The following is a 20939-nucleotide window of genomic DNA, read 5'->3' as shown; positions in this document are numbered from 1 at the left end:
TTCCTGGCACATACCGTGGGGGGCTGCTCCAAGCCCTGCTGAGCCTGCTCCCAGCACACATTATAGATAAGCCAATTCTGGCTCAGACGCCTGTTTCCTGCAACATCCATCTTGCCATAGACCATATTGGTTATGGATACATTTTTAAAATAATCTCTTTGAAGGGCTTTACAGCAGATGCTGGACCAGAGCCTTTTAGGGATGTTCTGCTGGGCCTGGGGGAGGTGGAGTGAGGGGACGCCTTTCCGTGAGCCTCTCTGCCTAGCACGAGCTAGGCTCAGGGTCTTGAGAAGGCCTATTTGTGGCTCAGAAGGCAAAACCTGGACTAGAGATATGCAGGGCCCTGGGTGCCAAGAGGACCCCAGGTCAGTGAGGTAAGCTGGGCCTCCATTTCCCCACAAAGCCCTTGGGACTGAGTGCAGTGAGTGTGCACCCTTCCATCAGCCACTCAAGACTTACTGGCACCACCTACAGTGTTCAGGGTGCTGCAAGGATGCTGACCGGGATAAGAGCCTGAAGGAACTTCAGATGTGATTGGAGAGACTCATAACAAATTGTGATTAAGCACCTACTGTGTGCCAGATACTTGCTAGGACCGTAGCACTGGGCAGATATTCTGGAGCCAGCTGACACGGTCAGTGAACATTACAGAGATCCTTCTCAGGGCAAGATGAGGGAGGCTGGCACCCCTTGGAAAGTGAGTTATCCTCAGTCTCAGTTCAGGCGTCAACTCTGCCTTGGCCCCCAGCCCCTCATCCCCACCCATGTCCCGCTGCAGTCGATGGCAGTGTCCAGCCACATGTCAGCTGCAGCCTTGTGAGTCCTACCCCAGAGGGGGTTCTCATTATAGATGTGAGGCCTTCAGGACTCCGTCCTGCTGCATCGCCCCCCACAGACCTCCACCTGGGGTGCACCGTGCTGTGTCTGGCCTCCGCCTGCCCTGCACTTGGCTCTCTGCAGCCTCAGGGAGTGAGGAGACACTTGAAGGGCAGCCCTGGCAGTGCCAGGCAGCTACACTGCCTCCCTCCCAAACCCACATGACTCCTGATGCAGACAGGAACGCCTGGGTAAATATTCGCGCCTCTGTGCCCCCCCAAGCTTGGAGACAGATGGTGGAGAGTCGGTTTGTCATAGCCAAGGGCGCCCTACTGTGCGCGTGGCGGATGTTCATTAAATAGTCGGCAGTTGGGGCGCCTGGGTGGCTCAGTCGGTTAAGCGTCCAACTTCAGCTCGGGTCACGATCTTACAGTCTGTGAGTTTGAGTCCCGCGTTGGGCTCTGTGCCGACAGCTCGGAGCCTGAGCCTGGAGCCTGCTTAGGATTCTGTGTCTCCTTCTCTCTCTCTGCCCCTCCCCTGCTCTCTCTCTCTCTCAAAAATGAATAAACGTTAAAAAAAAAAAACAAAAAACTAATAACCTAATCATCTGAAAGCAAGAGTCCAGTCTGGAGGAAACAAGACATTGTACTTTTTGTAGCCCTGGGAATATTGGTCCTGAGTCCCTTGCTGCTGATCTCTATTACTCACTCATGGCTCTTATGGAGACTGAGCCAGGGAGACAGACGGGCTCCAGGGCTGGGGGGGCTGGGAACCAGCAGCTGCTCACCTCATCCTGCACTGCTGGCCCTTGTCTCTGCTCCCGCCTCATCCTCACAGATCCTGGCTTTGGCTGGGGGAGCCGGTGGGTGGGGCAACGGGAGGGGGATATCCCAGTAGGTGGGAGAGGACCACCAAGGCAGACCACCCCAGGGAGTGGGGAGGTGGCTGGGATCCTGGAACTCTGAACAGTGTTAAGTTTGTCTCTTTTCTGCACACCACCACCGCAGCATGGGGAGAGGTGAGAACCTGAGAACTGAGGGGGAGACTGCAACCCAAGGGGACGCCGTGGGGTCGAGCAGCAGCTGCTGGGAGTGGGGCTCAGAACCCCGCCAGCCACCCCAGCACCCCTCTGTCCACCCACGGTTCCTCTGACTAACCACGGCACCTGTCTTTCACCAGGACGCTTTGGGTCTTTTCAACAGGATGGAGGGGCAGCCCTCCCCACCGCCACCACCTCCCAGAGGCATCTGTGGCCCCTCTGCCCACACCCACTAGGGCTGGGCTGTCTCTGCTGGCCCCAGACGGGGCCTAGGCAGGCGCCCTTGGACTTAGTCCCTGAGGGACTGTGGAATGGCTCCAGGTCCAGCCCGGCCCCCACCCTACCCCATTCCCCACCTGAGGAGGGAAACTGACTGTTCTCTGACTGCATAGTTCAGCGGCCTGTGGGCCAGTAGTACATTCCTGCCCTGGGTTGGGCTGCCCCCACGCAGACTCTGGATTCTGGGAAAGACAACTCCTGGGGAAGGAGGCAGACCCCTTCTGATTGAGACCAAAATGAACAGGAATAATGGCTGCATGTGCAAAGGAAAGCCCAACAGAAATAATGAGCCATTGGCCAATGGCTGGGGAGAATCCAGAGAATGAAGTCCCCTGTTTTAGGCTGCTTTGTTCCCAGTTCCCAGCCAGCCTGCCTGGGCTCGAGTCTGGCTCAAGTCTTGCTGTGGGGCCTTGGGAAGAACCTCACATTTTGCATCTGTAAGTTACAGACTGCTGTGAGGATTAAATTAGTGCTCAGAAAATGCCTAGCCAGTGCCTAGCATGAGTGTTAGAGAGTGGGAACTGGTAAGATTTTTCTAGCCCCCAGCCCTGCCACTCACTTGCTGTGTGTTCTTAGACAAATTTCTTGCCCTCTCTGGTCCTAAGTCCCCACATGCTTCTTCTAGCCTTTGGAATACCACCAGGAAGCCAGAGATGTTGGTGGGGAAGGGACCTGGAGACAGACAATGGCCAGTCTTCCCATTTAGCATTTGCCTTCTGTCTTCAAGATGATATGCGTCAGAAATCCAGCCCTACTAAATTTATTCTTGAGTATTTCTGTTTGTTCAGCTCAGAGTTCTTAGGGTCCCTTCTAAGCATGGGGCCCTGTGGGACACCCTGGATCACATGCACCTGAAGCTAGCCCCAGTTTGGAGGCTGGGAGAGTAGGAGGCAGGGCCAGGGGTCTGAGCTGTCTGTCGCATGAACCCCTCACTGCTCCAGTCCAGGGGCATGATTTTTTTTTTTAATCATGCTGCCGCTCACCCAGGATCCAGTCCTGGAGCTGACCACGTGGGCAGGAGCTCACACAGCTTACAACTGTATACTTCCGAACTCGCACCCACGTAGCTTTCGATCGCTATTCACGTTTGAACTGTTGCCGTTTTCTTTCTTAGCCGTCTTAATTCAATGCCGTGCTTGTTTCCAGACGGCATTCCTGTCGCTTTCACCGTCGTGCCTCGGTTTCTGCTGCTTGGAGCACAGCAACCTATTTCAGGCCCTCTAAAGTGGAGATATCACAGAGGCCAAAACGACTTCTTTTTGTAAAGGAAGCCTTCTTTGTGAAGGACTGTTAGCCCCGGAGGGCGGTTGTAAAGATCTGAGCTCTTCCAGGCCTGTGAGCAGACAGCACCTGGCCTCCAACAAGGGGTGTGTTCGCTCCTGGCAAGGTAGCATCTCCCGCTACTACTGTTCCGTGGCAGTGTGAGCAGCTCTTGGGCCCTGGTTAGCTCCTGTCCTGAAAGCAGTGGTTGAGCTTCCCTGTGGCTTAGTCAAAAAGGAAAAGAAACACGGAGGCTCTAGGAAACCCAAGAAATCCAGCCCTCTGCAAAGTTTGGTTGTATAAAAGGGGAGGAAAGACTGGGCTGCAGCTGATGTTAGAACCCAGTTCAAGGCTGCAGTGAGGGAAGAACAGCAGCAGAACTCCGGAGGAGGGAGGGGTCTGGAGGGCTCAAGGGCACTGACTGACTGCCGAAGAATAAAAGGACGGGGGCGCACCTGGGTGGCTCAGTCAGTTGAGCAGCCGGCTTCGGCTCAGGTCATGATTTCACGGTTTGTGGGTTCAAGCCCCGCGTCGGGCTCTATGCTGACAGCTTAGAGCCTGGAGCTTGCTTCGAATTCTGTGTCTCCCTCTCTCTCTGCCCCTCCCCTGCTCACGCTCTGTCTCTCTCAAAAATAAATAAACATGAAAAAAAAAAAAAAAAAAAGGACAGGGGTGCTCATTCCATTCAAGGCCCCTGGTGGGGTCCCTGCTTCTCCTCCCCTCTCAGAGGAGGGCTGTGGATGCTGATGCAGTGGGTGACCCTGCCCTTGGCTGGCTCTCCCTCCCTGAGGAGTTTGGGTTGCTGGCCGCTCTCCTGTCTCTCCCACCTGGGCTCACAGCCCACTCTGGATTTATTAGCTTGGATGGGTGGGACTCGCTTTACACCAGGGAAGGATTCCTGGAAACCATGGTTTGAGACTCAATTTGGGCAAATTGAACCCACTTCTCACTGCTGTGGAGTTACTCAAGGTTAACCGTGCTAGGAACCCGTCACTTTCCTAACTTCACTCTATCCAGGTGTGTGTTTATGTAGTACTTGGGCACGTGTGTGTTGGGGGGGGCGGGGAGCTTCCTTCAAGTCAGGGGCACCTGTGCTGTTGCTCTTTGGTTTCTCACAATCACCTGGACCTGACAAGAAGTAGGTTCAGTATCTAAGTGTCCTCGGGTCACCGCATTTGGCCAGGACCTGCAGGCACCTGGTTTTCTCAGGGCCTGGATTCTTGCTGATCTGGGAGCACTATGGGATGGCCGAGGGAGCGACCCTGTCTCCCCACCTCCTGCCTCCCAGGCTCACACTGCTTTAGTCACCAGCTTGTCCCCATCACCCACTCCTGCTCTGCCCCAAGGGCCTTGTCCCTACCCCTCCAAAACCTTTCACAGGCATTAGGTCATTTCACTCTCAAAACAATCCTACAAAGAAGATGAGGAAAAGAGGCCCAGACATAGGCCCAATGCCCCAGGATCAGTGAGTTGAGTGGCAGGGTAAGCACAAGAACCAAGATATTAAAAGAATTCTTGTTTCTGTTCTCTGCCTTTTTGTTTCTTGAATTAGTTGCTTTTTGCCCTTGAGTTTCCATATATTGAGCATGTGTTTAAGTGGTTTTCCCTGGAAAGGTGGTTGGTTTCTCTAGAAAGATTCGTTTCAGCTGTGGAGCAGTTGCATCATGGAGACTAACAGGTTTCTGCTAGAAGAGTCTAGAACATCACACAAGTGCCTTGGATATCGCCAGGCCCAAATGCTTGATTTTACAGCTGTAAGCGTTGAGGCCCCGAGAAGTCAAGCCACTTGCTCAAGGTCACAGAGCTGATTCTCAGCAAAACCAGTTGTGCAGATTCCCAGTCTGGCTCCACTCACTTTCCACCGCCCCTGACCCTGCTGCCCTGTAAGGCCCTTGGTTCTGTCACCAGGGGAGAGGGAGGGAGAGACAGTGGGAGGGCAGGAAGCGGTTGGTTTGTGTCGGTCACAGCTGCTCACTTGGCTGTGCCTGCCCCTTGCTCCCTCATCCCATCCCTCTGTCTCTGCTTTCCCAGCCCTGAGCCAGCAGCCTTGTCTGCCTCCTGGCTGGAGTCTCCTCTGTTCATTGTAAGGAGGCGGGGGTGGGGTGGGGGGTGTCCTTCCCACCCTGGGGGAGGGCTTGCTCGGGTGGGCTGGAGACAAGGCCCTCCAAAGTGGGGAGAGATTTGGGGTGGGAGCAGCGGAACTGGATTAATTTTGCAGATCCAGGGGACTGGGAAATAAATCATGTTTTTAAAAAGACAGGCTTGTTTCTGGTCCATTTCCCATTTTCCTTTGGAGAGCAAAGGGAAGGCCTGCTTCTGGGGGGTGCTGGGGGTGGGCATGAGCTTGGGTTGTTCCACACTTAGCAGTGGGGCTCAGTTTCCAGAGGCTGAGAGATCTTTTCCTGTCTGCTCCCCACTCCCTGCCCAAATGCCCAAACCCCAAGGGCCTGGAAGGGCATCAGACCCTTCCAGATGATTACTGAAAAAATTACCCAAGCAGCAGAGACCTTATGTGCATGTAGTTTAGGTGGGTCAAGAGCCCCCACTTCTCCCGCCCAGGGTTTGGGGGTGCCCCCCCCATTGATGAAGACAGCAGCAGCTCCCCTCATCTTCTAGCATGTGTGTTGGCACATCACTGCTCACAGGCCAAGCCCAGCCCGCCATGTCGTTTTTAAGTAAAGTTTTATTGGCACACAGCCCATTCAGTCTTCTACAGACTGTCAGGGGCTGCTTTTGTGCTGTAACAGCAAAGGTGAGTAATCTTGACAGAGACCACATGGCCCACAAAGCCTAAAATGTTGACTCTGGCCCTTTACAGGAAGAGTGTTAACCCCCGTTCTAGCAAAACGAGCCTTCCTGGGTTCTCAAGGCCTGAGCCAAATAATTGCCCTTGGCTCACTGAAAGAGGTTAACATTTCCCGAAAATTTTCCTTCTGACAGCCCAAAAGAAGCCAGAATGGAAGGTGTACAAGTAACAAGTGCAACAGAGATGGGTAGAGATGTGGACCCTCTTAGCTGGGTTGGCACAGGGCTGAGTGGGGCCAGATGGGGCTGGAGTGGGCCTGGTGCTGGGCCTGCGGGGTGGTGAGGATGGCCTTGCTGGGTGGCAGACCACTGGGCCGCATTTGGGGTACAGCAAAAGGGAGTTAGAGCCCCAGCAAGGCGTGGCACCAGGTAATGAGGCCCTCCCCATTTGGAGTTCAGGCCACACCAGCTTCAAGCCTCAGAGGTGTGCCTACCTTGTGTCAGCCCTACCAGGGCATGAAAGTCGGGCCCTCATAGCTCCTGCTGCCCAGGAAGCTGCTGGCTGCGAGTCCAGGTGAGAGACTCTGGCCGTGGAATGTTTGTCTTTGGGGTGCAGTCTTCCAGAGTCCCTCCACCCCCGATCCCAGCTGACCTTGTGTTTGGGGGTGTCAATGGGAAGGCATCTCTGACTGGGTGCTAGCGTCTTCTCGGCACATCCAGTATCGAACACCGTCTGGTTCTCGTCCTTGTGACTCCAGTAGGGTTTTCCTGTTGCCCTAAGGTTGGTTTGAACGAAGCTTCTGGGAGATGTTGCCGATGGTAGCGAACCGTCGTTGAGCACTGACTGTGGTAGGCACTACGCTGAGCATTTTTTGCGTATTACGTTATTTAACCCTTGTAGCAACCTAGAAAGTAAATATGTCATCTGTGTCAGTTTTTACAAGGGAGGGAATAGGTTCAAGGAGGTTAAGTAAGTCTCTCCAAGGGGAGAATCTGCACAGTCAGACTCCGGAGTCACTAAACCCCTCTACCAGAGCCCCTTACTGCTGGTTTACAATGAGAGCAGGAAGTGACTTGCTGAGTAAGGGGGAATTAGGTGCTTTAATTTATGACTAGCATCAACTGATCACCTGGAGTCTGTAGCCCCACACCAGGTGGACACCGTACTAGCTGTGTGACCTTGGGCAAGTTACTTAACCTCTCTGGTTAATTTTCCTCATCTGCAAACTGGAGGGAGTACCTAACCATTGTAGGATTATTCTGGAAAACAAAGGAGTTACTATATTTCAGGGCTCAGCCTGACTCTTGGTGTACAATAAATGCTACATGAACTTTTGCTGCTGTTATGATTATCTTTACTGTCACTGGGTCAGGCAGCTCTCCGGGCCAGCACTGGGTGCCTCTCAGACTCGCATCTCAGTGTTTGCTTCTTACTGGCCCCACTGCAGCCAACGCTGTGCTCTTTCGGAGGCGATGAGAAGTTCAGCAGAGAAAGCAGCAGCCCGGGGTGATCCCAGACCTGGTTCCATTTCCGGCTCTGTTACTGTATGCTTGTGGGAACCTGGGCCAGTCTCCTCCCCTGTAAAATGGGGCGAAAAATGCATACCCACCTCAAGGGACTGTCGAGTGAATGAAGCACTATATACTCTGGGTGGACTGTCAGTGCTTTTAACATGTTGACTCTCTGATACTCTGGAGTTGTTCACACCGTTGATCAGGCTAAGAGCTATCTGCCTCATTATAATGTTATCTTATTACATATGTCCTTTTAGGCGCTTTGACTTTACTCCTCTGTCTTGGCAGAAGGATAACTTCTAACCTCATTTCACAGATAAGGAAACTGAGGTCCAGATCAGACATGACTGTCTGAGCCTGAGATAGAGACCCCATCTCTGATGGTCACTAAAGGTCCCGGTCCTTCTGGGTTGGAATTGGGGCGTGAGACTCTAAATGAGTCTTCTTCCTTCCATTCTGCCAGGGCCTGTCTTCCTCATTGGGTAGGGCTGGGTCAAGAGCTGGACAAGACATCAGAGCTCAGTGGTGTGGGGCCTCAAGACTGGAGACTGGCCTTGGACTCTCCAACCCTGATGCCTGAGGGTCCAGGTCCAAGCTGCTGAGCCTGCTGGCCTGGTGAGGATCCTTGGAGCCACCAGGCCCTGTGCGGCCAGCCACCCACCCACATGGCCAGAGAGAAAGGTCCAGGCTGCTTTCTCCAAGGCAGTGATAACCCGTGGGCCCAGTTCCAGGCGGGGATTGTGTAGGATTCTCTGTGCTCCAGAGGATTCCTGCGTTTCGGCAGACACCTCATTATCCCCGTCCGTCCCAGCCGGCTGTGTCCCAGCGCCTCTGTAATCACTCAGGCCCACGCCCAGCAGCCAGCCCAGGGCCAGGAAATCACTCCCCTCCCCTCCCCCGCCTTCCGCCGCCAGCCCAAAGCGGCGCCTGCAGCCACTTGCCCGGTGGACCTCCTGCCTGCCTAACGGTTCTCTCTCCTCCTCTGATTCTCCTCTCTCTCCTGCTGCTGCTTGCTCTCGGGGGACTCGGAAGTGTGGCTCTCCAGCTGGGCTGAGTCTCCCAAGAAGGACGTGACAGGTACTGCCCTGAGTGCATGTGTGTGAGCATGTGTGTCGGGGGCACGCACGTGTGGGAGCCGGTGCCCGCCGGCCGCGGTCCGCATGCTTCCCTGTGATGCGTAGCAGCCCTTTGTCGGCATGCCGGCCGTCCCCTGGGCCCCCTCTTGCTCTTCCGCTAGCCGTACTCGCTGCCTTCCTTACAACCCTCTCTAGGCCCCAAGTCCAACCTTGGAGGCTTAGATGGGCGATGACCACATAGCACAGTGTGTAAACAGATGCATTTCGGACCCAGAGGTACAGGTTTGTTCCCAGCTCTGCCATGTCCTGGCTGTGTAAACTTAACCTCCCTTAGCAATGCACTGCCCCCTCCCAGGGAGCCTGGCACACAGAAGGTGCTCAGGGGATGGTGAGGCTACCATCATCCTGTACATGAACTCAGCTGGTCATCCCTGTGAGGTGGGCCAGCCAAAGATGGTCAGTCCCACTTTAGGCAGTTACCTTGAGGCAGAGAGCTGAAGTCTCAGCAGCCCCTCCCTGCCCCAAACCCAGCCTGGTTTCCAGGGGCCCTCACTGGGGAGCTGCAGCAGGTTAGGGAATCCTGTGACTGCTGTCACAGCCTCTGAGCCCCAGAGCTTAGAGCTGCCTCTGCCTCAGTGGCCTTGCCAGGCTTTGGGCTTTGTGGCCCAGGATTGGGCCTCAGGGACTTGGGCCTGTGCCTTGTGCCTAGGCAGAGCTGGGCTGGGGATCAGGGGCTTCCCTGGTCTTACTGGCCAGTGGGAGAGAAACCTAGACAGCAGGGTTCTCAGCTGCTAGAGGGAGATGGTGGCAGGCAGAGGGATGGGAATTCCAGAAGGTCTTCTAGGAGCCCCTCCATTTCTGAGAGTGCTAACACACACACACACACACACACACACACACACACACACACACCCACCCACCCACCCATTCTGCCCAAACATGTAGCAGAGATTGAAGCTTGGGAGCTGGGGAACAAGGCAGAAGGGTCAGAGGGGCTGGGCCAGCCCCCACTGTCAGTCAGCCAGAGGCTTGGCCCCACCCCACCACAGCTGTGGGTAGGAACATGGGGGGTCGACGTTTTGGGAGGGGGCCAGAGGAGAAAGGCAACAGGCAGGAGGACCCCTTCCCTGACCCACGCTCCTTGCAGCCATCCTTCTAGTGTTGTCTGTGACGAGGGCCTGGGCCTGACTAATCCCTGGGCTTCTGTCCCTTTTTCCCCTCTCCACGAGCCAGTGAGCCAGAACCCACTTGGCCCACAACTATACATTTTATTCATGAAACGTATAGCCTGGCCGCCCAGGGGCCTATGGAGGAGCCGGCAGGCTGAGTCCAGCCTGAGAGGAACCTGTTGTGAGGGGCTAGAGAGACCTTTGGTCGGATGCCAGGGTTTCGGGGGGGGGGGGGAGGGGGGGGGGTCCAGGACAACATGGGGAGCCTGGGGTGGGGGCTATCACAGGGCTTGGCTTCTCAGGATGAGCCCAGCTGTTTGGAGTGAGAAGCTGAGGGGAAGCAGTGTGGGCTGGGAAAAACCAGCCAGACTTGGAGTTCAGGGCTGGAGTCTTGGGCAAGTTGCCAGCTTTCTCTGGGCCTTGGTTTCCCCACCTGGAATGTCAGAGAGTACATGAGACAGTCAGGGGCAGATGTGGGGGATCCTTGTAGGTAAGATTCCTCGGGCTGCATAGCCTGGCATCTCCCCCAGAGTGGGCCCGGGGGGCTCAGACCCGGTCTCTAGCTGGCAAGTAAACAGTGCTTGCCTGGAGGTGGGGTTGGACAGAGGCATGTTTCAGGGACACAACCACAGCCACCCTTTTCCTGGCACGTGTGGCCCTTGCCCTGAGCCGCCTGCTGATTCTGAGGCTGCAGGGGAATCTGAAACTGTCCCGCTTCCCCCCAAATATCCCATTTCCTGTTTGTTTTATAAACACTGTCTGTAGTTTACTTAGGACATTAATCTTGTCACCTCATTCCATGCGCAGAACAGCCCATTGAGGTAGGTACTTGTACTGTACCTGTTTACAAATGAGGAAGCTAAAGGTCATAGAGGTTAAGTGTCTTCCCCAGGGTCACAGAGCTAGTAAGGGCAAAGCAGGACTGGATCTCAGACTCGAATTTTGTGCTTTCACATCATGAATTTCAGGCAGTTGAGGCCAGTGCCAGTCCTGGGCATGTACTCTCATCAGGGAGACTCTGGTCTAAAGCACACAGTCTGATTGGGGCACAGTGCCCCACAAGAAATCCAGCAGAGGACAGGAGTGAACGCTGCAGCTGGAAAAATCAGGTGACTCCTGGAGGGTCAGAGATGGTTAGGTAGAATTGGAGTTGGTAGAAGAAGGGAAGGCATTCCAGGCAGGGAGAACAGCTAAGGCAAAGGCTTGGAAGTAAAAACCTACATAAAGCCGTGTGGTGGGCACACAGTGCCCTCAGTATATGTGTATTGAATCATGAATGTTGCCTGGGATGGCCCGGGGTGGGGGGGCAGCTATGTGTCAGGGAACTTGGGGGACTCAAATTGTCAGAAAGACTGAGCTTGAATTTGGCCTTTATTCTGGAGGCAACAGGGACCCATTGAAGGTGTTGGAGCAGAGGACTGACTTGGCAAAAGCCTCATTTAGAAGTTTAAGTTGGCAGCGAGGATCAGGCAAGAGCCAGGGGTCCATCCAGGTGGTAGTAGGAGGAATGCAGGTGTGAGGCAGGGCTCCAGGGAACTGCCAGAGCCCTAGCAGATCCAGCTAGGGGCTCTGAATAACAAGGGGCCCATCCCTGGATGAGACTGTTGCAAAGTCCCCTTCCAACCTGGGAAAGGGTCTCTCTCTAGAAGAAGAAGTACACCCCTTCACCATGCTTCTGTCAAACCCTTCCCATCTAAAGACCAGAGGCTCCATCCACTGCCCCTGCCCTTCCTCCTCCTTTGGGCCGACTTCTCCAGCCCCCAATTTTCCAGGCCTTGGCTGGGAGGGGATCCAAAGCAGCCTTTGTGGGATGACATCACCCACCGGCCCGCCTGCCGAGTGGTTTCTCATCTGGATACCTGCTCCCAGCTCATGCCTGCCCAGGCAGCCCTGGGCAGGCAACACCCTAAGAGGCAGATGCCAGAGTGAGCTGGGAGCCTGCATGTGCTGGGGGAGGGGAGAGCAGCCAGGAGCGCAGAGTGTCTGTGTGTCCATCTGTCCATCCCACAGCCTTTGGACTAGCTTCCAGGAAGTGCCATCGCCTGTCTTCTTGTGCTCTGGAAACCCTGGAGAACATTCTCTTAACTTTTCTACCTGTGTCCCAAAATGTCAGTCTTCAGAAAGCTTAGGCCAATTTTCCAAGGGGTTGGGGGGAGGGGGGCGGAATTTTTCCCCTCTTTGAAATCTTGCCTCAGATTTCCTTGGCTTGGATTAAAATAAGCTGAAGTCTCTCCATTCCCCATCACCCCTGCTTGTCCTCTCTAGCAGCTTCTGGCCACAAGCTCGTCACTCCTTGCTCCTCTGTCCTCTGTTTCCCCATCTCCCCTTTTTCCTTTACATAGTTGTCTAGCTTCCCTGAATTTCAGAGGTGAGGCCTTGCCTGGTTTATCTGTATTGGCTCAAAACAAACCACTAAATCACTCTGTTCCTATCTCTGCCCATTTGTTCATTTCATTCATTCATTTTGCAAACACTTGCTGAATGCCTGCTACCTGATGGACCCTGTGGTCTGCCCAACAGATGTAGCAGCAGTCAACGAGGAACCCACACTCCAGTCTCTATTAAACACCAACCTGTGCCAGGTGTGTGAAGATAGGGTGAGGCAGGGTCCCTTTGGAAACCGAGGATCAGTGGCTGTCTGTAGGTGGCAAATGGTAGAGAAGTTCAGAACACAAGAGACCGTGTCTGGTGAGCTTGGGTTCAAGTCCCAACTGTGTGACCTTAGGAAAATTGCTTACCTTCATGAGCCTCAGTCTGCCTATGTGTAAAATGGGTCTGACAGATCCTACCACATAGAGTTGTTGTGAGGATCCAGTGAGAGGGCAAAATGATGCAGTCAGGTGCTTGGCATAGTGCTGACCGTGAGTGAGCACTGAGGGCCTGCTGTTAATTGTCAGTATAATCTGGGCTCTTGGGATTTGGAAGCTCTCTAAGCCTCCGGGAACTCCTCTTTTCTGTTTGTATCGGGAGTTTTTCTTTCCCACAAACTGGAAGGGGAGCCCCTGTGTCTCACAGGGCAGGGGCTGGCCCTTTTTGTGTTGGGTGCACTGAAGAAGTGCTCTTGGCCACAGGGGCACTGGTGTCCCCCCAGGGGCACAGTGGGAGGGAGCCTCTGTCAGCACCATGCCTGGTGGGAAGGGACAGGCTCAAAGGCTGGCCCCATCTGAGTGCAGAATGGGTTGGCCCTGCTGCCCAGCTGTTGGTCGCATTTCTGCCTGAAATACAATCCTGGCTTTAGTAGAGCTGTGCATGTACACATCCATGTGGCAGGGCTCGGCAGGGACAAGGTCCCTTCCTGGTCTCCAAAGGGCCGAGCTGGGGCTGTAGGGCCCGCACCCTATGGGAGGAAACCACCAGGGGTAGTGGGTTTCTTTCCTTCCATTGCTCCCCGCCCTGGGTTGGATGGAGCCTTCTTCATAGAAAGACCCAAAGGTCTAAGCAGTGCTTCTCTCCCCTGGCCGTGCACGGGAACCATGGGAGAGGAGGGGGTTCTAAAAAATGCCCCAGACCAATTAAAGCTGGACCTCTGGAAGTGAGACCCAGGCATCAGTATTCTTTAAAAGCTCCCCAGGCAATTTTGTGGGGCCAAGTTGAGGATCATTGTGTTAGAAGAATGGGTGTCTAGAAATAGAAATCAGCGGCCATTCTGTAATGGAAAGAGAGATGGACTTGAACCTGAAACACTGTTTGGTTCTCTCCATGGCAGCTGTGTGAGCTAAGGCAAGTGTCTTGTCCTCTCTGGGCCACTGGGTTGTCTTTTGTGAAATGGGAAGGTGAAAAGGATAAAATGGGACAGTGTCCATGCCTGACACAGAACGTTTGCCAAGTTAGATTCAGGTGTGTAACGAATGTGGCTGTAGGCTAAAGCATCAGGGAACCATATGGGACCCAGGGGCCCTCAGCCATTACTGTAGCCTTGCAGGTGGTGTGAATTCCCCAGCCTTCCAGGAGATTGGCAGGTATATAAGATGGTAGATACATAGTTAAAGTGTGCTAGACATTCCCTTTGGGCTCGGGGTGGTCTGGGAAGGCTTCCTGTAGGAGGTAACCAATAGGTCTCTGGTTTGTGGATCCTTTCAGCTCCTGGCAGGGCAGGTCCTGTTTTAGGCGTTTCATCTGCACCTCCACCCCTAGTGGTGGTGATGGAAATAGTGAGATATGGAGAGGTTTAAGCAGCATGTCCACTGCCACGCAGCCAGGAAGCCAAGACGGGCACCCAGTCTGTCCACCTTTCAGCCTGGTGCTTGCTTAATGAATATTGCACTGGTCTGCTGACTGAGAGGGACAGAGAAGTTGCTTGCTCCTGGGAGCTCCAGCCCTCCTGCCCTCCTTTTGCAGAGCCCCACCTTTTGACCCCCTCAACTGCCAGAGAGGGTGGCTGGAGGCTTCCTGGAGCCTGACCACAAGGCCCAGCCCTAAAAGACAGAGGGAGACTGAATCAGTCTGCATGTGGCCGGAGTGAAGCAGGCCTAAGACTGGTCTGTCTGCACCAGGCCCTTGGGCTCTGTGGCAGCGCCTTGGTGAGCCGAGGGGCAGACGGAGCCGAACTTGAGGAAAAGCTGGCAGGGGGCGGGCTGGGCTCACCGGCTGCTGGCGCTGGGACTTTCTTCTTGGGTTTCAAGTAAACAGTCTCGGCCCTCCTCCCCCTCCCCTGCCTCCACCCCTGGCTCCTCATTCGATGGGTCTCATGTGTTTCTATTTAAGGGTTGCGAGTAAACCCCAGTGATTGGCGGCCTCAAACCCTCTTGACTTCTCGCCTGGGCCCGGGCTGTGGAGACTTCTCTCCTGCTCGCTCCCTCTCCCTCCCGAGGGGAGGACCGCTGCCTCTCTTTTTCTCTGGGTTCACAGGGGCTGGGGGAGAGGCACGAGCCCTCCTCCTTGCCTTGCCTTGCCTTTCTCCCTCTGCTCGGCTCGGCCTCAGCCCTCATGGGCGGCCCTCCCGTCCCGCCCCTGCCGGCCGAGGGGTCTGGGGAGACCACGTCCGCACCAGGCCTCTCCTGCTGCTCGCTCGTGCCGGGCTGTGACTGACTCATCGCAGCGGCAGGCTCTTCCTCTGAGTTTCCAGGGCCTCCGCTCGTCCCCGGCTGTCCCCCCCCCTCCACTCCGGCCCGGCTCCCCATGTCCCCCGGTCCCTGCGGCGCAGCGGGCCGGTGTGGGGCCTTGCTATATGGCCTGTCCTTGGGGCCCGGAGAGCTGCGAGCCCTGGCTGCGGGCGGCCCCTTGGAGCGGCAGCGGCGCTGGCGACGGAACAGCCTCCCCCAAGGCCGATGGACAGGGGGCGCCCCGGCCGCGGGGCCATGGCCGGCCGCTGGCTCACCGCGTGCTTTCTGCCCTCGCCAGGTGCCGACACCAACGCCGAGCCCATGATCCTGGAACAGTACGTGGTGGTGTCCAACTATAAGAAGCAGGAGAACTCGGAGCTGAGCCTGCAGGCCGGGGAGGTGGTGGATGTCATCGAGAAGAACGAGAGCGGTGAGTGCCCAGACGGCCGCGCTGGCTCCCTGGATGGATGGACGGACAGACAGACAGACAGACGGACTGACGGTTGGCTGGTTTTGTTCCCTACCTCCTCCCCCACCTCTGCAGCTGTACGTTATTTCCATCTGGTGGGGAGAGGGCCGAGGAGGCTGAAGTTTCCCCTGTTGGTTTGGGCTGCAGGCCAGCACTTTGCCTGGTGGTGGAAGAATGTCTCTCCAGCTCGGGGAAATTAACCGGCTTGTGTGCATGCAAGGGCAGGGTGGCAGCCGCCGGTGCAAGGTTCCCAGCCTCTTTTCAGGGTCCCCGTGCCCACTGAGGCCACAGGAAAGGTAGCTCCCAGCTCGGGGGCACCTTAGGGCAGCGTCCCCTGTTGGCACCATCGTCCAAGCCAGGGTCCAGGCAAAAAGACTGGGCTCTGTGGCCGCTGACTCTCTGGTGGGGAAAGCAGGCCACGACGTCACTGTAAGGGCCAGGGTTCTTGGGCCCCTGGCGCCTTGTCTGAGGAAAGGCCAGGCCTGTGGGGGTTGGCTAGTGTCCGGGTGGAGAGTTGACTGCCCGTGCAGAGCTGAAGGCTGCCAGGACCTGGGAAGAGGGCCCAGGCAAGGGGATAAGGGAGCCAGGGAGGGCCCCACAGCAGTCGCCCTGTCCTTGCAAGCTGAGGCTTTGTCTCATCCGGGCCCTGCCGATGGCTATCTGGGGCCCCTGGTTGCACGGTTCTCACCAGGTGAACACAAGTGCCTTGGTGCCCTTGGCAGCAGACATCTCTGCAGGTGGAAAAAGGGAGGGCCTGGGTCTGTCTGAGGGGCAGGGCCGGGACATCCATTAGCGGTTTCCTCATATCCTGCTGGGGCTTCAGTTGGTTCCTAGGGTGTTTTGTTTTGGTTTCAGTTAGCTGCCAGGGAAGGTCCCTTGCACAGGATCCTCTTTGGGCTGTATTTGGACACTCCCAGAGGGGAGGGGCCTGTTTTCCTTTTCCTGTCCGACTCCCTTCCCTTCCAATATTTTGAACCCTGAAAGGAAGGTCGACCAAACGGTGACTGTACTCCCTCTGTAGACAGAGTAACTGAGGCACAGGTGGACTGTGGGGAAGTGAGTTAGTGAGTGACCTCAGGGCAAAAGCAGAACAGAATGGGGGCATTCCCAGGCCCCCGATTCCTATGCCTATGGGCAGCAAGTAGCTGTAGAGATGCTGAGGAAATCCCAGCAGGCCTCCTGGGGGAGGTGAGCTCAGCTTCCTGCTGCAGGAGGCTCAGGGACTGTGCTCCCTTGAGAACAGACCTGTGATACTAGCACAGGTCTGACTCCTGGCCCTCCTGGGTCTGGGGTCTTCACAGACCCTTCAGAGAGGTCAGGCTTTGTCATTGTACCTGGTGTCATTGGCAAGGTGGTTGGCAGTGGCATTCCCCACCCCGTGGAGCTACACCCCTAGCTTAAGGCGTGAGCCTTTCACCCCCAGGTGCCCACACTGGTCTCTTTCCTGCATAGGTTTTGTCTTCAGCCTTTGTCACAGTACCAGGCCTACCTCCCCAGCCCCACTTCCCATGCCTGCCCCAGGGAAGCAGGCATTGTCACAGGGGCCTGGCTCTGGAAACCCTGAGTACCTCGAGAGCCAAAGGAAGGGATCCCTGATGGTAGAATTGGAGGCAGCAGCTGAGACAGATGTTTCTGGAGCTTGCTCCAAGGGGAAAAATGGGCCCACTTCTCTACATAGGGTCAGGGCTGCTCAGAAATAGAGTTCTGGCTTAGGGAGCCTTGTGCCATTTCACCTGCCTGTGTCACCAGTACGGCTATATAGCCCAGCAGGAGGAGTGAGCCCCCATGTTTCTGCACACCAGCCACTGGCCAGGATGGGGAAGACCCCCACACAAAAGGAAGTCCACATGCTCGAGACTAATTCCCAGGGGCAGACATCCTCCCTCTACTTTCCCATCCCACACTCAGGACCCTAGGAATGCTTGGAAGCCCTGCCTAGCCGTGGGGGAGAGCGCACCTGGAAAAAGTGTAGAGGCACCTCCTCTTCTGAGGAGTCCCGATGGCTGTGTGAGGGGGGCTCCAGCAGCCTGACTCCCCAGAGCAGTCCAATCTGACACATACCCCCTCTGAGGGAGCTGCTGGCCCTAGAAGCAGGATTCTGCCCCACCAGTGGCTGAGGCTGGGTAGCTTCAGATCCCTTAATTCCTCTGGGCCTCTGTTATCCCTTCTGTAAAATGGAGATAATTTGGTGGCTGTTTGGAAACAGGAACTGGAGTAATGACCTCCCTGAGCCCTCTCCCAGGTCTGAACTCTGTGGCTGGGAGACTGTGTAGGGCCCTAGGTGTCTGGTAGAGAGCCTCCCTTGAGGTGGCTTTTTGACTTCTCTAGGACTTTTGTGTCTTTATTCTTGGTGGAGATTACTGCTTAGCAGCAGATGTCTGCACAGGGACCTTGGAGTGCTGTGTCCACCATGCAAACCCACACTGTCCATTGCTGTCAGAAACCGGGAGGCCTGGAGTATACAACCAGTTTAACTAGAGAATCTAAGTGGGTGGAGAGGAGAAAGCACAAGGACCAAACTGCAGATCCTTGGGACAGTGGTGTCCCACTTCAAGGAAGCTGGGTGGCTGAGGTGGGGGAGGGGAGGCGTGTTGTGCATCCTGTAAGCTGGCTTTGGGAGGAGTGGTGAGTGAGGCTTTTGAACTCTGTAACAAAGACCCAATTGTTATGCCTCTGACCTTGGGACACAGTGGGCGTGTTGAGGCATTTCCACTCCAGTGGTTGGGGCAGCAGCCCCAGTTAGCACCATTCCCCCCTGTCCCCCTGCCCAGGGCCTTGCTTTGCCCACCAAGACCCAGGACTCTGCCTGTGTCCCCTTCTCTCTTGGCTGGAAGTTTCTCAAGTAGAGTGTTCCTAGAGGGGTCCACCAGCCTTTGGCTCTGCCTGTTCATCCAAGCCCTCTGGCTGGGACCATAGCCAGCAAGTGATTTGGGGTATCGTTGTGCCAGCCCCCAGCTTTGGGGGATGTAATCTCCTTGGTCTAGAGAGAGATGTGTCTGGAAGGCAATTCAGAGTCAGTAAAAAGTAAACGCCAGGGGCCATTTCATGAGTATCATTTTAACAGAATCAGGGAATGACCCTATGCGGTAGAAGGCCCTTTAACAATTTTGTGGCTGAAGTAACAGGCTAAGAGGTTAAGTCATTTTCTTCGAGCCCAACAGCTGGGATCTCTGCCCTCTACAGAGGACATAGGAGGAGGGTGAGAACCGTCCCATCCCGGGTAGGATCACCAGGAGCTGGTGGCGTTGCATGTTGGGGGAGAGACGGGCTGGTTGAGATGACCACAGGTCTCCCTGTAACATCTTTGAAGGAGGAGGACTCTGTGTCCCACCTTCCAACATGGTGGTCATAGGTAGCGGGAACTCGTGTTGTTAATTGTTCCTTTGAACTTGGGGGCAAGCGCCAGCTGAGAGGATCTCAGGAGGGTGCCCACTGCACCGAGGACAAGCCTATTCCAGGGAATGTAGGTGGGCAGAAGTCAAGAACACCCAAAGTGGGTGGCTTCAGGGAAAGCCTTTTTGATCAAGCAGTGGGCCTGGGGCCCAGCCAGAAAGGACTCTTTTTCTCCTTTGATAAACAGGGACAAATCTCGCAGAAAGATTCAACAGCTTTGCTTGCTTTGACAACCAGCAAGGTTGTGCAACAGCCACTGTTGTCTTGTCCTTGGGAACCCCTCCACCCTCTACCCTTCACATACACAGCATCCCCTGAGATGCCTCCTTTGTAGGACATTCTTGTGCCCCAAAGACCACACTAGCTTCACCTTCATGCAGCTATAATCTGGTGGGATATCTTGTAGAGTGGTGATGGCAAGGTCTCCGTTGCTCTGGTTGCTGATCTGCAACTTGCCAGGATTGCTTCCTCCTTCTTAGGAATAAAGGTCGGGGGAGGATGTGAGGATATGAGTCAACAGATGGCTCATTGTTTTCCTGCCTCACCTTTCCTTCTCTGAGTCTTCGTTTCTATCCTGGTATCAGCATGATAACCCTGGGAGTTCTCACACTTCCTCAGGGGCACATAGCTATAGGACTAGCATCAAATCATGCTGGCAAGGAATTTTGAGCTCCGCTGGTCCACCCAGGTGAGAAATTGTACAGGTGACAAAACTGAGCCTTGGGGAGTCTGCACATCTCAGTCTCCTCCAAAATCAATGCTTTGGTACCAACTGAGTAGTGAGCAGAGGACAGAAATCCACTCAGACTTGCTCAAGAGACTACTGAAAGGATGCAGGGAAATCTCCCTGAACCCAAGGATGTGAGGGGCATCCCAGCCTCACAGGAGCTGGGAACCAGAAAGTCGGCACAAGCCAGATCATCTCTCTGTCTCTCTCTTGGGTGTACCATATAGATTTAAAGCCCCCCTGCAGTCTTCTCCCTGCAGACCAACCTCCATTCCCTTCCTGTTCACTTATAACAGCAGCCCGTTCACCTGCTATTGCTCTGTCAGGACCAGACTACATGGCTTTTCAGTTGAGACAACTGCCACCAATGGACTGTGGCTCCTGGTTCTGGGAGTTCAAAATTTCAAGTTTGAATCTGAATCTGATTGGTTACTGGCCAGCCAATCAGCAGACCTTCCATGAGGTGGCCAGCCCCAGGCCAATCAGCTGTGTCCAGAAGTGTCATGGGGTATAAATCTGGCTACCTCACCAGCCTCCTCAGCAGTGGCTGGTGGAGAGCAGCTTTTAAAGAAAGGAGATGCAGAGGGGTAAAGTACCCTAAAACATGTTGGGCTGCAAACTATTTACTTGTTCAGCAGCTGTGTGTGTGGTGGAGAAACAAAGAATCAGGAATCTGAATAGTAGCTTGAAGATCGAATATTACCCTAACTTTGTGATGTAAATAGGAATCACTTTGTTTCCTCATGAGTAGAAGGGGGCAGTGATAAACACTGCGTGGGCTTTTGGGGGAGGGGGCTAATAAAGTAGAACCATTTATTATTTGCTAAATATATTTATTATAAAGACAAACTGATAAGCTTTCAGATTTTTGTGTCATATGATAGTTTTGTATCGACAAAGATACTGCATTCTTCAGCCATATATTTTGTGAGTTAGAATTTCTTTCTAACACTGAGGTTGTATCTCTTCTGTTATTTAGCTGTTTCTTCTTGAACATTGTTATAGCTGGTTCCAAGTGAGCTTCTTATAAGGGAGAATCTACATAGTGTTCATTTATTCACTCATTCGTTTATTTCACAATTCTTGAATACCTCCTTTATCCCAGTCCCCATGCTAGTTTGGTGCGTACCCATAAGGTTCCTGCCTTTATGAAGCTTAGGCTCTAATCGATGTGAGCATTCTGGGTACTTAAGGGGTGGACTGTATTGTCAGGCTGGGGTGGCTTCACAGAGTTTACAGTGTCTTCAGTGGACTTCTCTTATGTATCTTCTATGTCTTCTGCTTAGATTATGTGCTTACTAAGAAACCACCTGACTGCTAATTCAGATTGCCACGCTACCCTACAAAAGAGATAACCCAATAAAGATAGGGTAGGCTGTTTCTAGAAAGGCAGGTTAATCACAGTCTGC

General features: G+C 54.6%; 1 protein-coding gene and 1 long non-coding RNA gene across 11 annotated transcripts in view; one reads left to right on the top strand and one right to left on the bottom strand.

Moving 5' to 3' along the window:
- Window positions 1–20939, top strand: part of SH3PXD2A (SH3 and PX domains 2A) — a 243574-nt gene that overhangs the window by 169815 nt on the left and 52820 nt on the right. For 8 of the 10 annotated variants that reach the window (XR_005793634.1, XM_040486336.1, XM_040486337.1 and 5 more), the window contains 2 exons: window positions 8687–8731; window positions 15240–15371. Coding sequence is in view for 9 of the 10 variants with exons in the window: in XM_040486336.1 (XP_040342270.1) it covers window positions 8687–8731; window positions 15240–15371 (177 nt within the window). In the remaining variant the exon portion in view is untranslated. The remainder of the gene's footprint in view (window positions 1–8686; window positions 8732–15239; window positions 15372–20939) is intronic. The other 2 variants (XM_040486333.1, XM_040486340.1) reach the window with 1 other exon arrangement.
- Window positions 18493–20309, bottom strand: LOC121037190 (uncharacterized). Its single transcript, XR_005793637.1, has 2 exons — window positions 19839–20309; window positions 18493–19277 (listed from the first exon to the last, which is right to left on the bottom strand). It is a non-coding gene; the product is annotated as an uncharacterized LOC121037190 (long non-coding RNA).

Source organism: Herpailurus yagouaroundi, unplaced genomic scaffold, assembly GCF_014898765.1.
Source record: "Herpailurus yagouaroundi ecotype Mexico unplaced genomic scaffold, PumYag 163, whole genome shotgun sequence".
In the NCBI taxonomy this organism is placed as follows: domain Eukaryota; kingdom Metazoa; phylum Chordata; class Mammalia; order Carnivora; family Felidae; genus Herpailurus; species Herpailurus yagouaroundi.
Note: the sequence above shows the minus strand (reverse complement) of the source record. Positions and strands in the feature narration are given on the sequence as shown.